General features: G+C 45.2%; 1 protein-coding gene across 3 annotated transcripts in view; it reads left to right on the forward strand.

Annotated features, from left to right (window-relative positions):
- Positions 1-24,109, forward strand: part of LOC110509155 (uncharacterized) — a 50,184-nt gene that overhangs the window by 10,076 nt on the left and 15,999 nt on the right. For all 3 annotated transcript variants that reach the window (XM_090226036.1, XM_090226038.1, XM_090226037.1), the window contains exons 3-9: positions 1,649-1,787; positions 3,540-3,687; positions 4,473-4,591; positions 11,612-11,683; positions 14,221-14,322; positions 14,540-14,635; positions 23,117-23,266. In XM_090226036.1, the coding sequence (XP_090082162.1) occupies positions 1,649-1,787; positions 3,540-3,687; positions 4,473-4,591; positions 11,612-11,683; positions 14,221-14,322; positions 14,540-14,635; positions 23,117-23,266 (826 nt within the window). The remainder of the gene's footprint in view (positions 1-1,648; positions 1,788-3,539; positions 3,688-4,472; positions 4,592-11,611; positions 11,684-14,220; positions 14,323-14,539; positions 14,636-23,116; positions 23,267-24,109) is intronic.

The raw sequence follows: 24,109 nt of genomic DNA on the forward strand, positions 1-24,109 counted from the left end.
AATGCTTGGAGTTTGTCAGAATTTGTGGGTTTTTGTTTGTCCACCCGCCTCTTGAGGATTGACCACAAGTTCTCAATGGGATTAAGGTCTGGGGAGTTTCCTGGCCATGGACCCCAAATATCGATGTTTTGTTCCCTGAGTCACTTAGTTATCACTTTTGCCTTATGGCAAGGTGCTCCATCATGCTGGAAAAGGCATTGTTTGTCACCAAACTGTTCCTGGATGGTTGGGAGAAGTTGCTCTCGGAGGATGTGTTGGTACCATTCTTCATGGCTGTGTTCTTAGGCAAAACTGTGAGTGAGCCTACTCCCTTGGCTGAGAAGCAACCCCACACATGAATGGTCTCAGGATGCTTTACTGTTCGCATGACACGGGACTGATGGTAGCGCTCATCTTGTCTTCTCCAGACAAGCTTTTTTCCAGATGCCCCAAACAATCGGAAAGGGGAAAGATAAAATGACTTTGCCCCAGTCCTCAGCAGTCCAATCCCTGTACCTTTATCAGAATATCAGTCTGTCCCTGATGTTTTTCCTGGAGAGAAATGGCTTCTTTGCTGCCCTTTTTGACACCAGGCCATCCTCCAAAAGTCTTCGCCTAACTGTGCATGCAGATGGCCTGCTGCCATTCCTGAGCAAGCTCTGTACTGGTGGTGCCCTGATCCCACAGCTGAATGAGCTTTAAAAGCTGTCCTGGCGCTTGCTGAACTTTCTTGGGCACCCTGAAGCCTTCTTCACAACAATTGAACCGCTCTCCTTGAAGTTCTTGATGATCTGATAAATGGTTGATTTAGGTGCAATCTTACTGGCAGCAATATCCTTGCCTGTGAAGCCCTTTTTGTGCAAAGCAATGATGCACATGTTTCCTTGCAGGTAACCATGGTTGACAGAGGAAGAACAATGATTCCAAGAACCACCCTCCTTTTGAAGCTTCCAGTCTGTTATTCAAACTCAATCTGCATGACAGAGTGATCTCCAGCCTTGTCCTCGTCAACACTCACACCTGTGTTAACGAGAGTATCACTGACATGATGTCAGCTGGTCCTTTTGTGGCAGGGCTGAAATGCAGTGGAAATGTTTTTTGGGGGATTCAGTTAATTTGCATGGCAAAGAGGGACTTTGCAATTAATTGCAATTCATCTGATCACTCTTCATAACATTCTGGAGTATATGCAAATTGCCATCATACAAACTGAGGCAGCAGAATTTGTGAAAATTAATATTTGTGTCATTCTCAAAACTTTTGGCCACGGCTGTGTATATATATATATACACACACACACACACACACACACACACACACACACACACACACACACACACTGAGTGTTCAAAACATTAGGACCCCACACCCATCTCCTGCCCTCAGAGTGGGAGTGTGGAGGAGGAGGGAGTGGGAGAGAGGAGGAGGTGTTTCCTGTTTTGGGACACAGACACAGCCTACCTCTGATCTGTTTCCTGTTTACATACATGCTGCTGTCTGTTTCTCACATAGTGTGGATCCCTCCTAAATGGCACCCTATTCCCTATAATATAGTGCACTACTTTTGACCAGTGTACCAATTGGGACCTATCCTGAGTTAATAATGTATTGTCCAGGTCCTGGAAGTTGGATTCCCTGATGCATGTTGTCCTCTCTCCCCGTCCACCAGTTACCAGAGGTTACTCCAGACTGTAGGTGTGTTGGAGGCCCAGAGAACCCAGAGTATACGGGACTTGGAGCGTCTGGCCAGACAGCAGAGAGAAGCTCTCCGAGACCCCGTCAGCTTTGTGGAGCAGCTGCAGAAACAGGTACTGTACTTTACACAATAGGTTACAGCCTGTTATAACAGGTATATGTAGCATTATAACTCTAACCCTGCAGAAACAGGTAGTATACTGTATGAGCGCTGTCGTAATAGTACTAGTAACCCTCACCTGCAGAATCAGGTATATACAGGTATATAATGTGGTTATAACAGGTATATAATATGGTTATAACAGGTATATAATGTGGTTATAACAGGTATATAATTTGGTTATAGCAGGTATATAATATGGTTATAATAGGTATATAATATGGTTATAACAGGTATATAATGTGGTTATAACAGGTATATAATGTGGTTATAACAGGTATATAATATGGTTATAGCAGGTATATAATATGTTATAACAGGTATATAATATGGTTATAACAGGTATATAATGTGGTTATAGCAGGTATATAATATGGTTATAACAGGTATATAATGTGGTTATAACAGGTATATAATGTGGTTATAACAGGTATATAATATGGTTATAACAGGTATATAATTTGGTTATAGCAGGTATATAATATGGTTATAATAGGTATATAATATGGTTATAACAGGTATATAATGTGGTTATAACAGGTATATAATATGGTTATAGCAGGTATATAATGTGGTTATAACAGGTATATAATGTGGTTATAACAGGTATATAATATGGTTATAACAGGTATATAATATGGTTATAACAGGTATATAATGTGGTTATAACAGGTATATAATGTGGTTATAACAGGTATATAATATGGTTATAACAGGTATATAATGTGATTGTGACGGGTATATAATGTGTCTGTCTCTCTCTCTCTGTCTCTCTCTCTCTCTGTCTCTCTCTCTCTCTGTCTCTCTCTCTCTCTGTCTCTCTCTCTCTCTCTGTCTCTCTCTCTCTCTCTCTCTCTCTGTCTCTCTCTCTCTCTCTCTCTGTCTCTCTCTCTGTCTCTGTCTCTCTCTCTCTCTCTCTCTCTCTGTCTCTCTCTCTGTCTCTCTCTGTCTCTGTCTCTGTCAATTCAATTCAATGTGGTTATAACAGGTATATCTGTCTCTGTCTCTCTCTGTCTCTCTCTATCTCTGTCTCTCTCTGTCTCTCTCTGTCTCTGTCTCTCTCTCTCTCTCGCTGTCTCTCTCTCTCTGTCTCTGTCTCTCTGTCTCTGTCTCTCTCTCTCTCTCTGTCTCTCTCTCTCTCTCTCTCTCTATCTGTCTCTGTCTCTCTCTCACTCACTCACTCACTCACTCACTCACTCACAATTCAATTCAATTGAAGGGCTTAATTGGCAGGCAAAACATATGATGTTTACATTGCCAAAGCAAGTGAAATAGATAAACATTACACTCACAATAGTTCCAAAGGAATAGTCATGTCAAATGTCATACTATGTCTACACACAGGGTTGTAACGATGTGCAAATAGTTAAAGTACAAAAGGGTAAATAAACGTAAATATCTCCCTCTCCAATTTAAAAATAAATCTCTATCCAAAATTCATACACTGATCTAAACGACAAGGCTTTCTTATACAAATGCAAGAGGCTGTCGCCTCGGTGACAGTCGCCCCAGGTGGTTCAACATGGCAGCTCTCAGCTGCTCGTCTTGGCTGTAAGCCTTGACGTGATCTGACGAAGAAGAACGTTAGGCCAAAGGCTACTTTCGAGGAACTAGTTCACATGTTTCCTGCCCGTACATGGATCCTCGTGATCTTTGTCTAATTCTACGAGGCCACTTCCTGTTGACCTCTGACCTCTAACCTCAGGTGGAGTTGGACCTACCGCGTCCCCAGAGAGTGGTTCAGCTGCCAGACGTCGCATGGGACCAGTACACGTCAGGACTGGGAGACTTCGAGAGGGAGTTCTGTGACAAGAAACGCACAACCAGGAGGCTCAAACTCATATTCGATAAGGGTGAGTTGACCAGGAGGCTCATATTCGATAAGGGTGAGTTGACCAGGAGGCTCAAACTCATATTCGATAAGGGTGAGTTGACCAGGAGGCTCATATTCGATAAGGGTGAGTTGACCAGGAGGCTCAAACTCATATTCGATAAGGGTAAGTCGACCAGGAGGCTCAAACTCATATTCGATAAGGGTGAGTTGACCAGGAGGCTCAAACTCATATTCGATAAGGGTGAGTTGACCAGGAGGCTCATATTCGATAAGGGTGAGTTGACCAGGAGGCTCAAACTCATATTCGATAAGGGTGAGTTGACCAGGAGGCTCAAACTCATATTCGATAAGGGTGAGTTGACCAGGAGGCTCAAACTCATATTCGATAAGGGTGAGTTGACCAGGAGGCTCAAACTCATATTCGATAAGGGTGAGTTGACCAGGAGGCTCAAACTCATATTCGATAAGGGTGAGTTGACCAGGAGGCTCAAACTCATATTCGATAAGTGTAAGTTGACCAGGAGGCTCATATTCGATAAGGGTGAGTTGACCAGGAGGCTCAAACTCATATTCGATAAGGGTAAGTCGACCAGGAGGCTCAAACTCATATTCGATAAGGGTGAGTTGACCTTGCCATGTATTGATTCAGTTGATTGATTCATTTAGTATATTTCCTCATTAGAATATATGGAATTTGTTTTGGAAATGCTTAACATCTTTGTTGTTTTGTTAAATAGTGTAAATCATGTATTTATAAATCAATATTCTATATATATATATATATATATATATATTATCCTGTAGTTAGGTTACCAGATGGACCAAAAAGCCCTCTGGATCCCAAGAAGGAGGAGGGTGAACCATCAACCCTGTACTCTGCTCTGCCCTCTAGTGACGCTCTTGAGAACAGCAACAACTCACAGGTACATCCCACTGTTAGCCCACAGGCTATACCCAAAGCCATGTCATTTAGGGCACAACTGCAGCTTGATAACAACATGGATGTGTTTGTTATGTAGCCAGCTAGGCCACAACAGCCTCCTTTCTCTACTAATTGCTTTCAAAGATCTCACAAGTCACCATGTTATTGTCATTTTACAGCCCCTTTGTCACACCTCACCAACCCATTCCTCTACCCATACTAGAGGATAAGAGATGGTATCTATGGAAACAAACCACCTCTCTTCTTCTGGTGCTCTACTGCTGTGTGTGTGTGTGTGTGTGTGTGTGTGTGTGTGTAAAGCAGTCAATTTAATTGATTGTGTAGATTCTCCTGAACAAATATCACATCACGTCTGCATCCCAAATGGTAGCCTATTACCCTACTACCTACGTAGTCTATTCCCCTACTACCTACATAGTATATTCCCCTACTGACTACATAGTCTATTCCCCTACTACCTACATAGTCTATTCCCCTACTGCCTACATAGTCAATTCCCCTACTACCTACATAGTCTATTCCCCTACTGCCTACATAGCCTATTCCCCTACTACCTACATAGCCTATTCCCCTACCTACTTAGTGTCCTTGGTCAAAAGGAGTCCACTATATAGAATAGTGTTCCATTTGGGATGCAGGCCATTGCGTCTTTAATTTATTGATCGTTTTGTATTCTCTCTTTGTTTCTTTTGTAAACACATCTACACTCTCATCTTCATGACTCTCTCTCTCTCGTTGCACTTTTCTCATGGCAACAGGACACACATGTTGCTGCTGTGATGGCACACTGTGGTATTTCACCCAGTAGATATGTGAGTTTATCAAAATTGGGTTTGTTTTTGAATTCGTTGTGGATCTGTGTAATCTGAGGGAAATATGTCTCTCTAATATGGTCATACATTGGGCAGGAGGTTAGGAAGTGCAGCTCAGTTTCCACCTCATTTTGTGGGCAGTGTGCACATAGCCTGTCTTCTCTTGAGAGCCAGGTCTGCCTACTGCGGTCTTTCTCAATAGCAAGGCTATGCTCACTGAGTCTGTACATAGTCAAAGCTTTCCTTAAGTTTGGGTCAGTCACAGTGGTCAGGTATTCTGCCACTGTGTACTCTCTGTTTAGGCCCAAATAGCATTCTAGTTTGCTCTGTTTTTTTGTTAATTATTTCAAATGTGTCAAGTAACTATCTTTTTGTTTTCTCATGATTTGGTTGGGTCTAATTGTGCTGTTGTCCTGGGGCTCTGTAGGGTGGGTTTGTGTTTGTGAACAGAGCCCCAGGACCAGCTTGCTTAGGGGACTCTTCTCCAGGTTCATCTCTCTGTAGGTGATGGCTTTGTTATGGAAGGTTTGATAATCGCTTCCTTTTAGGTGGTTGTAGAATTTAACGGCTCTAATTCTGGATTTTGATAATTAGCAGGTATCGGCCTAATTCTGCTCTGAATGCATTATTTGGTGTTTTACGTTGTACAGTCGTGGCCAAAAGTTTTGAGAATGACACAAATATACATTTTCACAAAGTCTGTTGCTTGAATTTGTGTGATGGCAATTTGCATATACTCCATATACTCCAGAATGTTATGAAGAGTGATGCCATGCAAATGAACTGAATCCCCCAAAAACATTTCCACTGCATTTCAGCCCTGCCACAAAAGGACCAGCTGACATCATGTCAGTGATACTCTCGTTAACACAGGTGTGAGTGTTGACAAGGCTGGAGATCACTCTGTCATGCTGATTGAGTTTGAATAACAGACTGGAAGCTTCAGAAGCAGGGTGGTGCTTGGAATCATTGTTCTTCCTCTGTCAACCATGGTTACCTGCAAGGAAACACGTGCATCATTGCTTTGCACAAAAAGGGCTTCACAGGCAAGGATATTGCTGCCAGTAAGATTGCACCTAAATCAACCATTTATCGGCTCATCAAGAACTTCAAGGAGAGCGGTTCAGTTGTTGTGAAGAAGTCTTCAGGGTGCCCAAGAAAGTTCAGCAAGCACCAGGACAGCTTTTAAAGCTGATTCAGCTGTGGGATCGGGGCACCACCAGTACAGAGCTTGCTCAGGAATGGCAGCAGGCCATCTGCACGCACAGTTAGGCGAATACTTTTAGAGGATGGCCTGGTGTCAAGAAGGGCAGCAAAGAAGCCATTTCTCTCCAGGAAAAACATCAGGGACAGACTGATATTCTGATAAAGGTACAGGGATTGGACTGCTGAGGCCTGGGGTAAAGTCATTTTATCTGATGAATCCCCTTTCCGATTGTTTGGGGCATCTGGAAAAAAGCTTGTCCGGAGAAGACAAGGTGAGCGCTACCATCAGTCCTGTGTCATGCCAACAGTAAAGCATCCTGATACCATTCATGTGTGGGGTTTCTTCTCAGCCAAGGGAGTGGGCTCACTCACAATTTTGCATAAGAACACAGCCATGAATAAAGAATTATACCGACACATCCTCCGAGAGCAACTTCTCTCAACCATCCAGGAACAGTTTGGTGACGAACAATGCCTTTTCCAGCATGGTGGAGCACCTTGACATAAGGCAAAAGTGATAACTAAGTGGCTCGAGGAACAAAACATCGATATTTTGGGTCCATGGCCAGTAAACTCCCCAGACCTTAATCCCATTGAGAAGAGGCGGATGGACAAACAAAAACCCACAAATTCTGACAATCTCCAAGCATTGATTATGCAAGAATAGGCTGCCATCATTCAGGATGTAGCCCAGAAGTTAATTGCCAGCATGCCAGGGCGGATTGCAGAGGTCTTGAAAAAGAAGGGTCAACACTGCAAATATTGACTCTTTGCATCAACTTCATGTAATTGTCAATAAAAGCCTTTGACACTTTTGAAATGCTTGTAATTATACTTCAGTATTCCATAGTAACATCTGACAAAAATATCTAAAGACACTGAAGCAGCAAACTTTGTGAAAATTCATATTTGTGTCATTCTCAGAACTTTTGGCCACGACTGTACACAGAGGGTATTTTTGCAGAATTCTGCATGAAGAGTCTCAAATTGGTATTTGTCCCATTTTGTGAATTCTTGGTTGGTGAACGGACCCCAGACCTCACAACCATAAAGGGCAATGGGTTTTATAACTGATTCAAGTGTTTTTAGCCAGATCCTAATTGGCATGTCAAATTTGATATCCCTTTTGATGGCACAGAATGCCCTTCTTGCCTTGTCTCTCAGATCGTTCACAGCTTTGTGGAAGTTACCTGTGGTGCTGATGTTTAGGCCGAGGTATGTATCGTTTTTTTGTGTGCTCTTGGGCATGATCTACAGTGCCTTGCGAAGTATTCGGCCCCCTTGAACTTTGCGACCTTTTGCCACATTTCAGGCTTCAAACATAAAGATATAAAACTGTATTTTTTTGTGAAGAATCAACAACAAGTGGGACACAATCATGAAGTGGAACGACATTTATTGGATATTTCAAACTTTTTTAACAAATCAAAAACTGAAAAATTGGACGTGCAAAATTATTCAGCCCCCTTAAGTTAATACTTTGTAGCGTCACCTTTTGCTGCGATTACAGCTGTAAGTCGCTTGGGGTATGTCTCTATCAGTTTTGCATATCGAGAGACTGACATTTTTTCCCATTCCTCCTTGCAAAACAGCTCGAGCTCAGTGAGGTTGGATGGAGAGCATTTGTGAACAGCAGTTTTCAGGTGTTTAATTGCTATATTGTATTTACTTCACCACCATGGCCTATTGATTTCCTTTACCTCCCTTATCTCACCTCATTTGCTCACATTGTATACAGACTTATTTTTCTACTGTATTATTGACTGTATGTTTGTTTTACTCCATGTGTAACTCTGTGTTGTTGTCTGTGTCAAACTGCTTTGCTTTATCTTGGCCAGGTCGCAATTGTAAATGAGAACTTGTTCTCAACTTGCCTACCTGGTTAAATAAAGGTGAAATAAATAAATAAATGCCCTAGAGTGGCCCAGCCAGAGCCCAAACTAGAACCTGATCAAACATCTCTGGAGAGACCTGAAAATATATGTGCCGCGATGCTCCCCATCCAACCTGACAGAGCTTGAGAGGATCTGCAGAGAAGAATGGGAGAAACTCCCCAAATACAGGTGTGCCAAGCTTGTAGCGTCATACCCAAGAAGACTTGAGGCTGTAATCGCTGCCAAAGGTGCTTCAACAAAGTACTGAGTAAAGGGTCTGAACACTTATGTAAATGTGATATTTAGGTAACATTTTTTTTATACATTTCTAAAATCCTTTTTTTGCTTTGTCATTATGGGGTATTGTGATGTCTTTATGGGGTATTGTGATGTCTTTATGGGGTATTGTGATGTCATTATGGGGTATTGTGATGTCATTATGGGGTATTGTGATGTCATTATGGGGTATTGTGATGTCTTTATGGGGTATTGTGATGTCAATATGGGGTATTGTGATGTCATTATGGGGTGTTGTGATGTCTTTATGGGGTATTGTGGTGTCATTATGGGGTATTGTAATGTCATTATGGGGTATTGTGATGTCATTATGGGGTATTGTGATGTCTTTATGGGGTATTGTGATGTCTTTATGGGGTATTGTGATGTTATTATGGGGTATTGTGATGTCATTATGGGGTATTGTGATGTCATTATGGGGTATTGTGATGTCATTATGGGGTATTGTGATGTCTTTATGGGGTATTGTGATGTCTTTATGGGGTATTGTGATGTCATTATGGGGTATTGTGATGTCTTTATGGGGTATTGTGATGTCTTTATGGGGTATTGTGATGTCATTATGGGGTATTGTGATGTCATTATGGGGTATTGTGATGTCATTATGGGGTATTGTGATGTCATTATGGGGTATTGTGATGTCTTTATGGGGTATTGTGATGTCATTATCGGGTATTGTGATGTCTTTATGGGGTATTGTGATGTCATTATGGGGTATTGTGATGTCTTTATGGGGTATTGTGATGTCATTATGGGGTATTGTGATGTTATTATGGGTATTGTGATGTCATTATGGGGTATTGTGATGTCGTTATGGGGTATTGTGATGTCATTATGGGGTATTGTGATGTCATTATGGGGTATTGAGATGTCATTATGGGGTATTGTGATGTCATTATGGGGTATTGTGATGTCATTATGGGGAATTGTGGTGTCATTATGGGGTATTGTGATGTCTTTATGGGGTATTGTGATGTTATTATGGGGTATTGTGATGTCATTATGGGGTATTGTGATGTTATTATGGGGTATTGTGATGTCATTATGGGGTATTGTGATGTCATTATGGGGTATTGTGATGTCTTTATGGGGTATTGTGATGTTATTATGGGGTATTGTGATGTCATTATGGGGTATTGTGATGTCATTATGGGGTATTGTGATGTCATTATGGGGTATTGTGATGTCATTATGGGGTATTGTGATGTCTTTATGGGGTATTGTGATGTCATTATGGGGTATTGTGATGTCATTATGGGGTATTGTGATGTCATTATGGGGTATTGTGATGTCTTTATGGGGTATTGTGATGTTATTATGGGGTATTGTGATGTCGTTATGGGGTATTGTGATGTCGTTATGGGGTATTGTGATGTCATTATGGGGTATTGTGATGTCATTATGGGGTATTGAGATGTCATTATGGGGTATTGTGATGTCATTATGGGGTATTGTGATGTCTTTATGGGGTATTGTGGTGTCATTATGGGGTATTGTGATGTCTTTATGGGGTATTGTGATGTTATTATGGGGTATTGTGATGTCATTATGGGGTATTGTGATGTCATTATGGGGTATTGTGTGTAGATTGATGAAGGGAAAGAGACATTTTAGAATAAGGCTGTAATGTAACAAAATGTGGAATAAGTCAAGGGGTCTGAATACTTTCCGAACGCCCTGTAGTCAGTAAAACATTCCTCAAAGTTGCAGAGTCAGAGCTTGTAAGAAAATACACTGGCTAGATGGATTCCCATAGACCGAAGGCGTTTATTCACGGTGGACTGGACATGCTTTGACTTTCAAACAGGATATTTATTTAACTGAACGTGTTCTCCAGAGGGCTGCGGACTCAGTGCATTTGATTTGAGGGTTTATTACTAACCTTGAAAAACCAAGGCGCTCTTGAAATCTAAGTTTGTCGTATGCACATGATAAAGGAAAGTGTACACAGTGAAATGTTAACTTGCAATCTCTCTTTTGATAATTAGAGATCTCTCTTTCCCCTCAGAACAGCCTCAATTCGACGAGGTATGGACTCTAAAAGGTGTTCAAATCGTTCCACAGGGATGCTGGCCCATGTTGACTCCACAGGGATGCTGGCCCATGTTGACTCCACAGGGATACTGGCCCATGTTGACTCCACAGGGATGCTGGCCCATGTTGACTCCACAGGGATGCTGGCCCATGTTAACTCCACAGGGATGCTGGCCCATGTTGACTCCACAGGGATGCTGGCCCATGTTGACTCCACAGGGATGCTGGCCCATGTTGACTCCACAGGGATGCTGGCCCATGTTGACTCCACAGGGATGCTGGCCCATGTTGACTCCACAGGGATGCTGGCCCATGTTGACTCCACAGGGATGCTGGCCCATGTTGACTCCACAGGGATGCTGGCCCATGTTGACTCCAATGCTTCCCACAGTTGTATCAAGTTGGTTGTATGTCTTTTAGGTGGTGGACCATCCTTGATACACAAGGCAAACTGTTGAGCGTGAAAAACCCAGCAGCGTTGCAGTTCTTGACACACTCAAACCGGTGCGCCTGACACAATCCATATCTCAATTGTCTGAAGGCTAAAAATCCTTCTTTAACCCGTCTCCTCCCCTTCATCTACACTGATTTGAAGTGGATTTAACAAGTGACATCAATAAGGGGATTATAGCTTTCACCTGGATTCACCTGGTCAGTCTATGTCATGGAAAGAGCAGGTGTTCCTAATGATTTGTCCACTCAGTGTATAGACATGTTCAACTTCTGCACAATATTAGGCGTCCTTCCGCGGTCTTAAACATGTCTGTCCATCTCCAGAGGATCCGAGGGCGGCTGTGTTACCAGAGTAAACCTGACACCTTCAACCAGCTGTGGACCGCGGAGGAACAGGTACTGACAAGACATTCTTTCTTTTATTAATAAATACATTTCGACTCATTTAAAACTCCTAGTTGTCTCAGACACGAGTGTACAACAATACCATAGAGATCTGCTCTCTTTAAAGTGGCTTCTTTTTTTGTTAGAAATGAGTTGTTTCTGTGTTGAAAGTTATTAGTGAGCTTCCTAAATGAGTTGTTCCTAAATTAGTTGTTCCTAAAGGAGTTGTTCCTAAATTAGTTGTTCCTAAAGGAGCTGTTCCTAAATGAGTTGTTCCTAAACGAGTTGTTCCTAAACGAGTTGTTCGTAAATTAGTTGTTCGTAAATTAGCTGTTCCTAAATGAGTTGTTCCTAAATTAGTTGTTCTTAAATGAGTTGTTCCTAAATGAGTTGTTCCTAAATGAGCTGTCCCTAAATGAGCTGTCCCTAAATGAGCTGTCCCTAAATGAGCTGTCCCTAAAGGAGCTGTCCCTAAAGGAGCTGTCCCTAAATGAGCTGTTCCTAAAGGAGTTGTTCCTAAAGGAGTTGTTCCTAAAGGAGTTGTTCCTAAATGAGTTGTTCCTAAAGGAGTTGTTCCTAAATGAGTTGTTCCTAAATGAGTTGTTCCTAAACGAGTTGTTCCTAAACGAGTTGTTCCTAAACGAGTTGTTCCTAAACGAGTTGTTCCTAAACGAGTTGTTCCTAAACGAGTTGTTCCTAAACGAGTTGTTCCTAAACGAGTTGTTCCTAAACGAGTTGTTCCTAAACGAGTTGTTCGTAAATTAGTTGTTCGTAAATTAGTTGTTCGTAAATTAGCTGTTCCTAAATGAGTTGTTCCTAAACGAGTTGTTCCTAAAGGAGCTGTTCCTAAATGAGCTGTTCCTAAAGGAGCTGTTCCTAAAGGAGCTGTTCCTAAAGGAGTTGTTCCTAAAGGAGCTGTTCCTAAAGGAGCTGTTCCTAAAGGAGCTGTTCCTAAATGAGCTGTTCCTAAATGAGCTGTCCCTAAATGAGCTGTTCCTAAATGAGCTGTTCCTAAATGAGCTGTTCCTAAATGAGCTGTCCCTAAATGAGCTGTCCCTAAATGAGCTGTCCCTAAATGAGCTGTCCCTAAATGAGCTGTCCCTAAATGAGCTGTTCCTAAATGAGCTGTTCCTAAATGAGCTGTCCCTAAATGAGCTGTCCCTAAATGAGCTGTCCCTAAATGAGCTGTCCCTAAATGAGCTGTCCCTAAATGAGCTGTTCCTAAATGAGCTGTCCCTAAATGAGCTGTCCCTAAATGAGCTGTTCCTAAATGAGCTGTTCCTAAATGAGCTGTTCCTAAATGAGCTGTTCCTAAATGAGCTGTCCCTAAATGAGCTGTCCCTAAATGAGCTGTCCCTAAATGAGCTGTCCCTAAATGAGCTGTCCCTAAATGAGCTGTCCCTAAATGAGCTGTTCCTAAATGAGCTGTTCCTAAATGAGCTGTCCCTAAATGAGCTGTCCCTAAATGAGCTGTCCCTAAATGAGCTGTCCCTAAATGAGCTGTCCCTAAATGAGCTGTTCCTAAATGAGCTGTCCCTAAATGAGCTGTCCCTAAATGAGCTGTCCCTAAATGAGCTGTCCCTAAATGAGCTGTTCCTAAATGAGCTGTTCCTAAATGAGCTGTCCCTAAATGAGCTGTCCCTAAATGAGCTGTCCCTAAATGAGCTGTTCCTAAATGAGCTGTTCCTAAATGAGCTGTCCCTAAATGAGCTGTCCCTAAATGAGCTGTCCCTAAATGAGCTGTCCCTAAATGAGCTGTCCCTAAATGAGCTGTTCCTAAATGAGCTGTTCCTAAATGAGCTGTCCCTAAATGAGCTGTCCCTAAATGAGCTGTCCCTAAATGAGCTGTTCCTAAATGAGCTGTTCCTAAATGAGCTGTCCCTAAATGAGCTGTCCCTAAATGAGCTGTCCCTAAATGAGCTGTTCCTAAATGAGCTGTCCCTAAATGAGCTGTCCCTAAATGAGCTGTCCCTAAATGAGCTGTCCCTAAATGAGCTGTTCCTAAATGAGCTGTTCCTAAATGAGCTGTTCCTAAATGAGCTGTTCCTAAATGAGCTGTCCCTAAATGAGCTGTCCCTAAATGAGCTGTCCCTAAATGAGCTGTCCCTAAATGAGCTGTTCCTAAATGAGCTGTTCCTAAATGAGCTGTCCCTAAATGAGCTGTCCCTAAATGAGCTGTCCCTAAATGAGCTGTTCCTAAATGAGCTGTTCCTAAATGAGCTGTCCCTAAATGAGCTGTTCCTAAATGAGCTGTTCCTAAATGAGCTGTTCCTAAATGAGCTGTTCCTAAATGAGCTGTTCCTAAATGAGCTGTCCCTAAATGAGCTGTCCCTAAATGTGCTGTCCCTAAATGAGCTGTCCCTAAATGAGCTGTTCCTAAATGAGCTGTTCCTAAATGAGCTGTCCCTAAATGAGCTGTCCCTAAATGAGCTGTTCCTAAATGAGCTGTTCCTAAATGAGCTGTCCCTAAATGAGCTGTTCCTAAATGAGCTGTTCCTAAATGAGCTGTTCCTAAATGAGCTGTTCCTAAATGAGCTGTTCCTGTGTAGAAAAAGTTGGAGCACCTGCTGCTGCAGTTCTCTCCTGAGGAGGTGGAGTCTAAACGCTGGCAGAAAATAGCTGACGCCCTGGGCAACAGGACCGCTAAACAGGTCTCACACACACACACCTACACACACACACACCTACACACACACACCTACACACACACACACACACACACACACACCTACACACACACACACACCTACACACACACACACACACACCTACACACCTACACACACACACACACACACACACCTACACACACACACACACACCAATACATTATCTTTGGAGCTAAAAGTTTGTTCTCTGTGTGTGCAGGTGGCCAGCCGCGTTCAGAAGTACTTCATCAAACTGACTAAAGCAGGAATCTCTGTTCCTGGGAGGACCCCCAACATGTGCATCTACAGCAAGAAGGTATCTAGATATCCCCTCCCTCAGTGGTTCTCAAACCTCTCCTTTCCCCAGACATTTCATCATGTTTTGTAGTCTAGTTCACCTCTGGATGGGGGGGTGGCCGAGGAGAGTAGAATAGAGTAGAGGACCCAGGATAGCTAAGGGAGGGGGGGGGGGGGTCCCCGAGTAGAGTAGAGTAGAGGACCCAGGGTAGCTAAGGGAGGGGAGAGGGGGGTCCCCGAGTAGAGTAGAGGACCCAGGGTAGCTAAGGGAGGGGAGAGGGGGGTCCCCGAGTAGAGTAGAGTAGAGTAGAGGACCCAGGGTAGCTAAGGGAGGGGAGAGGGGGGTCCCCGAGTAGAGTAGAGTAGAGGACCTAGGGTAGCTAAGGGAGGGGGAAGGGGGGTCCCCGAGTAGAGTAGAGGACCCAGGGTAGCTAAGGGAGGGGGGGGGTCCCCGAGGAGAGTAGAGTAGAGTAGAGGACCCAGGGTAGCTAAGGGAGGGGAGAGGGGGGTCCCCGAGTAGAGTAGAGTAGAGGACCTAGGGTAGCTAAGGGAGGGGGAAGGGGGGTCCCCGAGTAGAGTAGAGGACCCTGGGTAGCTAACGGAGGTGATGGGTGGGAACGAGGAGAGTAGAGTAGAGGACCCTGGGTAGCTAAGGGAGGTGATAGGTGGGAACGAGGAGAGTAGAGTAGAGGACCCTGGGTAGCTAAGGGAGGGGGGGGGGGGGACGAGGAGAGTAGAGTAGAGGACCCTGGGTAGCTAAGGGAGGTGATAGGTGGGAACGAGGAGAGTAGAGTAGAGGACCCTGGGTAGCTAAGGGAGGTGATAGGTGGGAACGAGGAGAGTAGAGTAGAGGACCCTGGGTAGCTAAGGGAGGTGATGGGTGGGAACGAGGAGAGTAGAGTAGAGGACCCTGGGTAGCTAAGGGAGGTGATAGGTGGGAACGAGGAGAGTAGAGTAGAGGACCCTGGGTAGCTAAGGGAGGGGGGGGGGGGACGAGGAGAGTAGAGTAGAGGCTCCTGGGTAGCTAAGGGAGGTGATAGGTGGGAACGAGGAGAGTAGAATAGAGGACCCTGGGTAGCTAAGGGAGGTGATAGGTGGGAACGAGGAGAGTAGAGTAGAGGACCCTGGGTAGCTAAGGGAGGTGATAGGTGGGAACGATGAGAGTAGAGTAGAGGACCCAGGGTAGCTAAGGGAGGGGAGAGGGGGGTCCCCGAGTAGAGTAGAGTAGAGGACCTAGGGTAGCTAAGGGAGGGGGAAGGGGGGTCCCCGAGTAGAGTAGAGGACCCTGGGTAGCTAACGGAGGTGATGGGTGGGAACGAGGAGAGTAGAGTAGAGGACCCTGGGTAGCTAAGGGAGGTGATAGGTGGGAACGAGGAGAGTAGAGTAGAGGACCCTGGGTAGCTAAGGGAGGGGGGGGGGACGAGGAGAGTAGAGTAGAGGACCCTGGGTAGCTAAGGGAGGTGATAGGTGGGAACGAGGAGAGTAGAGTAGAGGACCCTGGGTAGCTAAGGGAGGTGATAGGTGGGAACGAGGAGAGTAGAGTAGAGGACCCTGGGTAGCTAAGGGAGGTGATGGGTGGGAACGAGGAGAGTAGAGTAGAGGACCCTGGGTAGCTAAGGGAGGTGATAGGTGGGAACGAGGAGAGTAGAATAGAGGACCCTGGGTAGCTAAGGGAGGTGATAGGTGGGAACGAGGAGAGTAGAGTAGAGGACCCTGGGTAGCTAAGGGAGGTGATAGGTGGGAACGATGAGAGTAGAGTAGAGGACCCTGGGTAGCTAAGGGAGGTGATAGGTGGGAACGAGGAGAGTAGAATAGAGGACCCTGGGTAGCTAAGGGAGGTGATAGGTGGGAACGAGGAGAGTAGAGTAGAGGACCCTGGGTAGCTAAGGGAGGTGATAGGTGGGAACGATGAGAGTAGAGTAGAGGACCCTGGGTAGCTAAGGGAGGTGATAGGTGGGAACGAGGAGAGTAGAGTAGAGGACCCTGGGTAGCTAAGGGAGGGGGGGGGACGAGTAGAGTAGAGTAGAGGACCCTGGGTAGCTAAGGGAGGTGATAGGTGGGAACGAGGAGAGTAGAGTAGAGGACCCTGGGTAGCTAAGGGAGGTGATAGGTGGGAACGAGGAGAGTAGAGTAGAGGACCCTGGGTAGCTAAGGGAGGGGGGGGGGACGAGTAGAGTAGAGTAGAGGACCCTGGGTAGCTAAGGGAGGTGATAGGTGGGAACGAGGAGAGTAGAATAGAGGACCCTGGGTAGCTAAGGGAGGTGATAGGTGGGAACGAGGAGAGTAGAGTAGAGGACCCTGGGTAGCTAAGGGAGGTGATAGGTGGGAACGAGGAGAGTAGAGTAGAGGACCCTGGGTAGCTAAGGGAGGGGGGGGGACGAGTAGAGTAGAGTAGAGGACCCTGGGTAGCTAAAGGAGGTGATAGGTGGGAACGAGGAGAGTAGAATAGAGGACCCTGGGTAGCTAAGGGAGGGGGGGGGACGAGTAGAGTAAAGGACCCTGGGTAGCTAAGGGAGGTGATAGGTGGGAACGAGGAGAGTAGAATAGAGGACCCTGGGTAGCTAAGGGAGGTGATAGGTGGGAACGAGGAGAGTAGAGTAGAGGACCCTGGGTAGCTAAGGGAGGTGATAGGTGGGAACGAGGAGAGTAGAATAGAGGACCCTGGGTAGCTAAGGGAGGTGATAGGTGGGAACGAGGAGAGTAGAGTAGAGGACCCTGGGTAGCTAAGGGAGGTGATAGGTGGGAACGAGGAGAGTAGAGTAGAGGACCCTGGGTAGCTAAGGGAGGGGGGGGACGAGTAGAGTAGAGTAGAGGACCCTGGGTAGCTAAGGGAGGTGATAGGTGGGAACGAGGAGAGTAGAGTAGAGGACCCTGGGTAGCTAAGGGAGGTGATAGGTGGGAACGAGGAGAGTAGAGTAGAGGACCCTGGGTAGCTAAGGGAGGTGATAGGTGGGAACGAGGAGAGTAGAGTAGAGGACCCAGGGTAGCTAAGGGAGGGGGGGGGGACGAGTAGAGTAGAGGACCCTGGGTAGCTAAGGGAGGTGATAGGTGGGAACGAGGAGAGTAGAGTAGAGGACCCTGGGTAGCTAAGGGAGGTGATAGGTGGGAACGAGGAGAGTAGAGTAGAGGACCCTGGGTAGCTAAGGGAGGGGGGGGGGGACGAGTAGAGTAGAGTAGAGGACCCTGGGTAGCTAAGGGAGGTGATAGGTGGGAACGAGGAGAGTAGAGTAGAGGACCCTGGGTAGCTAAGGGAGGTGATAGGTGGGAACGAGGAGAGTAGAGTAGAGGACCCTGGGTAGCTAAGGGAGGTGATAGGTGGGAACGAGGAGAGTAGAATAGAGGACCCTGGGTAGCTAAGGGAGGTGATAGGTGGGAACGAGGAGAGTAGAGTAGAGGATCCTGGGTAGCTAAGGGAGGTGATAGGTGGGAACGAGGAGAGTAGAGTAGAGGACCCTGGGTAGCTAAGGGAGGGGGGGGGGGGGGCGAGGTGAGTAGAGTAGAGGACCCTGGGTAGCTAAGGGAGGGGGGGGACGAGGAGAATAGAGTAGAGGATCCTGGGTAGCTAAGGGAGGTGATTATACAGACACAATACGATGCAGGATTTCAAGATACACGTCTTGTCTCAAACATTTGTCCATAGCAGAAACATTCAGGATATGAAAACTCACAAAAAATGTACAGATGTCGGCGAGTCTATAGCTCAGCCTCTCAATAGGGTTTCTACTGCAGCTAAAACTACGGCCTAAATGCTAAACAGCATAACTAGGGATTTACTCCTTTTCCAGCTGTATCCACAACGTTCCCCCTTTACTGGGACTAAAGAGAGTCTACCAGGACAGGTTAAATCAACTGCCCGTACGTACAGAACACCCCAAATTGCAATGGAGGACCATGTCAAATTTCAGTTAATTACATTCAATAGTTTTAAAAATGACCATATTTAGTCATGTCCACTTTATTTTAAAAGACAGAGTTACATGGATTAGATCTACTACTCGGGGAGAGGGAAAACATGGGGGAACGACACGCTAGTTATTTAACTCACCACACCTGGCTTAAAACCGGAGCAACCAACTCGCTAGCAAACTATTAAGGTCAGGGACATCTAAAACTGGGACATGGCTATACGTACATACAGTACGTATAGCATCAGCATCGTCGATAATAACTTCCTGAAATACATTTTAAACATGGCGATGAGGCCAGTCTAAGTCTGCCTCATCACAGAGAGGTTTGAAGACCCCTGTGACATCAGTTTTACCCCCCCCCCCACCCCCCCCCCCCCCCCCCCCCTCTGGCTGCCGGGAAGTTGGTGTCAGAGGTGGGGTTCACTGCAAGTATGTTTAGTTCAATAACGAAGTCAAACAGGAACAAGAAGCAATCTGCTGTTGTTGTTGTTGATGATGGTGATGATGATGCTGCTGTTGATGATGATGGTGTTGTTGATGATGATGATGATGATGGTGTTGTTGATGATGATGATGATGATGGTGATGATGATGATGGTGTTGTTGATGATGATGATGATGATGGTGATGATGATGATGATGGTGTTGTTGTTGATGATGATGATGGTGTTGTTGATGATGATGATGATGATGTTGTTGTTGTTGATGATGGTGTTGTTGTTGATGATGGTGTTGATGGTGATGATGATGCTGCTGTTGATGATGGTGTTGTTGATGATGATGATGATGATGGTGTTGATGATGATGGTGTTGTTGATGATGATGATGATGATGGTGATGATGATGATGGTGTTGTTGATGATGATGATGATGATGGTGATGATGATGATGGTGTTGTTGTTGATGATGATGATGGTGTTGTTGATGATGATGATGATGATGTTGTTGTTGTTGATGATGGTGTTGTTGTTGATGATGGTGTTGATGATGATGATGGTGTTGTTGATGATGATGATGGTGTTGTTGTTGATGATGATGATGATGTTGTTGTTGTTGATGATGGTGTTGTTGTTGATGATGGTGTTGATGATGATGATGGTGTTGTTGATGATGATGATGGTGTTGATGATGATGATGATGGTGTTGATGATGATGGTGTTGTTGATGATGATGGTGTTGATGATGATGATGATGGTGTTGATGATGATGATGATGGTGTTGATGATGATGATGATGGTGTTGTTGTTGATGATGGTGTTGATGATGATGATGATGGTGTTGTTGTTGATGATGGTGTTGATGTTGATGATGATGGTGTTGTTGTTGATGATGGTGTTGATGATGGTGTTGATGATGGTGTTGATGATGGTGTTGATGATGGTGTTGATGATGGTGTTGTTGTTGATGATGGTGTTGATGATGATGATGATGGTGTTGATGATGGTGTTGTTGTTGTTGTTGATGATGATGGTGTTGATGATGATGCTGCTGTTGTTGTTGTTGATGATGGTGTTGATGATGATGGTGTTGTTGTTGTTGTTGATGATGGTGTTGATGATGGTGTTGATGATGATGGTGTTGTTGTTGATGATGGTGTTGATGATGATGATGATGGTGTTGTTGATGATGATGGTGTTGATGATGATGATGGTGTTGATGATGATGATGGTGTTGATGATGATGATGATGGTGTTGATGATGATGGTGTTGTTGTTGATGATGGTGTTGTTGTTGTTGTTGATGATGATGGTGTTGATGATGATGCTGCTGTTGTTGTTGTTGATGATGGTGTTGATGATGATGGTGTTGTTGTTGATGATGGTGTTGATGATGATGATGATGGTGTTGATGATGGTGTTGTTGTTGGTGTTGATGATGATGGTGTTGTTGTTGATGATGGTGTTGTTGTTGTTGTTGATGATGATGGTGTTGATGATGATGCTGCTGTTGTTGTTGTTGATGATGGTGTTGATGATGATGGTGTTGTTGTTGATGATGGTGTTGATGATGATGTTGATGATGATGGTGTTGTTGTTGATGATGATGGTGTTGATGATGGTGTTGATGATGATGATGATGATGATGATGTTGTTGTTGTTGTTGATGATGGTGTTGATGATGGTGTTGATGATGATGGTGTTGTTGTTGATGATGATGGTGTTGATGATGGTGTTGTTGTTGATGATGATGATGTTGTTGTTGTTGTTGATGATGGTGTTGATGATGGTGTTGATGATGGTGTTGATGATGATGGTGTTGTTGTTGATGATGGTGTTGATGATGATGCTGCTGTTGTTGTTGTTGATGATGGTGTTGATGATGATGATGATGGTGTTGTTGATGATGATGGTGTTGATGATGATGCTGTTGATGATGATGGTGTTGATGATGATGGTGTTGTTGATGATGATGATGATGATGATGATGATGATGCTGCTGTTGATGATGATGATGTTGTTGTTGATGATGATGATGTTGATGATGATGATGATGTTGTTGTTGATGATGATGATGATGGTGTTGATGATGATGATGGTGTTGTTGATGATGATGGTGTTGATGATGATGATGTTGGTGTTGTTGATGATGGTGTTGATGATGATGATGGTGTTGATGATGATGATGGTGTTGATGATGATGATGATGGTGTTGATGATGATGATGGTGTTGTTGATGATGATGGTGTTGATGATGATGATGGTGTTGATGATGATGGTGTTGTTGATGATGATGATGGTGTTGATGATGATGGTGTTGTTGATGATGATGGTGTTGATGATGATGATGATGTTTTTAATTTGTATTTATTTCACCTTTATTTAACCAGCTAGGCCAGTTGAGAACAAGTTCTCATTTCCAACTGCGACCTGGCCAAGATAAAGCAAAGCAGTGTGAACAGACAACAACACAGAGTTACACATGGAGTAAACAAAACATACAGTCAATAATACAATAGAAGAAGTCTATATACAGTGTGAGCAAATGAGGTAAGATAAGGGAGGTAAGGCAATAAATAGGCCATAGTGACAAAATCATTACAATTTAGTATTAATACTAGAGTGATTGATGTGCAGAAGATGAATGTGCAAGTAGAGATACTGGGGTGCAAAGGAGCAAGATAAATAAATACAGTATGGGGATGAGGTAGGTAGATAGATGGGCTGTTAACAGATGTACAGGTGCAGTGATCTGTGAGCTGCTCTGACAGCTGGTGCTTAAAGCTAGTGAGCGAGATATGAGTCTCCAGCTTCAGGGATTTTTGCAGTTCGTTCCAGTCATTGGCAGCAGAGAACTGGAAGGAAAGGTGGCCAAAGGAAGTGCTAGCTTTAGGGGTGACCAGTGAGATATACCTGCTGGAGCGCGTGCTACGGGTTGGTGCTGTTATGGTGACCAGTGAGCTGGGCTTTACCTAGCAGAGGCTTGTAGATGACCTGGAGCCAGTGGGTTTGGCGACGAGTATGAAGCGAGGGCCAGCCAACGAGAGCGTACAGGTCGCAGTGGTGGGTAGTATATGGGGCTTTGGTGATAAAATGGATTGCACTGTGATAGATTGCATCCAATTTGCTGAGTAGAGTGTTGGAGGCTAATTTGTAAATGACATCGCCGGAGTCGAGGATCGGTAGGATAGTCAGTTTTACGAAGGTAAGTTTGGCAGCATGAGTGAAGGATGCTTTGTTGCGAAATAGGGAGCCGATTCTAGATTTAATTTTGGATTGGAGATGCTTAATGTGAGTCTGGAAGGAGAGTTTACAGTCTAACCAGACACCTAGGTATTTGTAGTTGTCCACATATTCACAAGTCAGAACCATCCAGAGTAGTGATGCTGGACGGGCGGTAGGGTGTGGGCAGTGATCGGTTGAAGAGCATGCAGTTGGATGCCACGGAAGGAGAGTTGTATGGCATTGAAGCTCGTTAACACAGTGTCCAATGAAGGGCCAGAGGTATACAGAATGGTGTCGTCTGCGTAGAGGTGGATCAGAGACTCACCAGCAGCAAGAGCGACATCATTGATGTATACAGAGAAAAGAGTCGGTCCAAGAATTGAACCCTGTGGCACCCCCATAGATACTGCCAGAGGTCTGGACAACAGGCCCTCCGATTTGACACACTGAACTCAATCTGAGAAGTAGTTGGTGAACTAGGCGAGGCAGTCATTTGAGATACCAAGGCTGTTTATTCTGCCAATAAGAATGCGGTGATTGACAAGAGTCGAAAGCCTTGGCCAGGTCGATGAAGATGGCTGCACAGTACTATCTTTTATCGATGGCGGTTATGATATTGTTTAGGACCTTGAGCATGGCAGAGGTGCACCCACGACCAGCTCGGAAACCAGATTGCATAGTGGAGAAGGTACGGTGGGATTCGAAGTGGTCGTTAATCTGTTTGTTAACTTGGCTTTCGAAGACCTTAGAAAGGCAGGGTAGGATAGATATAGTTCTGTAGCAGTTTGGGTCTAGAGTGTCTCCCCCTTTGAAGAGGGAGATGACCGTGGCAGCTTTCCAATCTTTGGGAATCTCAGACGATACGAAAGAGAGGTTGAACAGGCTAGTAATAGGTAATGATGTTGTTGATAATGTTGTTGTTGTCTGTAGGTGTCCAATAAGAGGCAGCACCACCTGAACAAGCACCTGTACCGACCGTCTACCTTCCTGACGTCATATGAGCCTCCCGTCTTTATGGAAGAAGAGGATGAGAGAGCGGCCTACTACAGCTCCCTGCAGGACCCCGATGGAGACGACACGGTACGACACACTGACCACACGGTACCACATACTGACCACACTACATCTCTACTCTGCAGTCTATCTTCCTCTCCATCTCTCTCTCTCTCCCTCTCATCTGTCACTCTTTCTCACACTCTCTCATCTGTCTTTCTCTCGTTTCCTCCCTCCCTCTCTCTCCCTCTCATCTGTCTCCCTCCCTCTCTCTCTCCATCTCTTCTGTCTCTCTCGTTCCCTCCCTCCCTCTCTCTCCCTCTCATCTGTCTTTCTCTCGCTCCCTCCCTCCCTCTCTCTCCCTCTCATCTGTCTCCCTCCCTCTCTCTCTCCATCTCTTCTGTCTCTCTCTCCCTCCTCTTCTCTCTCCCTCTCCTCTTCTCTCTCCTCCCTCCCTCTCTCTCTCCCTCTCTCGCTCCCTCCCTCCCTCTCTCTCCCTCTCATCTGTCTCTCTCTATCTCCCTCCCTCCCTCCCTCTCTCTCCCTCTCATCTGTCTCTCTCGCTCCCTCTCTCCCTCTCATCTGTCTTTCTCTCGTTCCCTCCCTCCCCCTCATCTGTCTCTCTCTCCCTATCTCTCATCTGTCTCTCTTGCTCCCTCCCTCCCTCTCTCTCCCTCTCATCTGTCTCTCCCTCCCTCCCTCCCTCCCTCCCTCCCTCCCTCCCTCCCTCCCTCCCTCCCTCCCTCCCTCCCTCCCTCCCTCCCTCCCTCCCTCCCTCCCTCTCATCTGTCACTCTCTCTCTTTCTCGCTCCCTCCCTCCCTTCCCCCAAGATGCTAGATCTGACATTTCCCTCCCTCCCTCCCTCCCTCCCCCTCTCTCTCTTTCTCCCTCCCCCCCCCCCCCCCCCCCTCCCCCTCTCTCTCTCCCTC

This window comes from Oncorhynchus mykiss, chromosome 28 (genome assembly GCF_057628025.1).
Source record: "Oncorhynchus mykiss isolate SJ-2025 chromosome 28, ASM5762802v1, whole genome shotgun sequence".
Taxonomy (NCBI): Eukaryota; Metazoa; Chordata; class Actinopteri; order Salmoniformes; family Salmonidae; genus Oncorhynchus; species Oncorhynchus mykiss.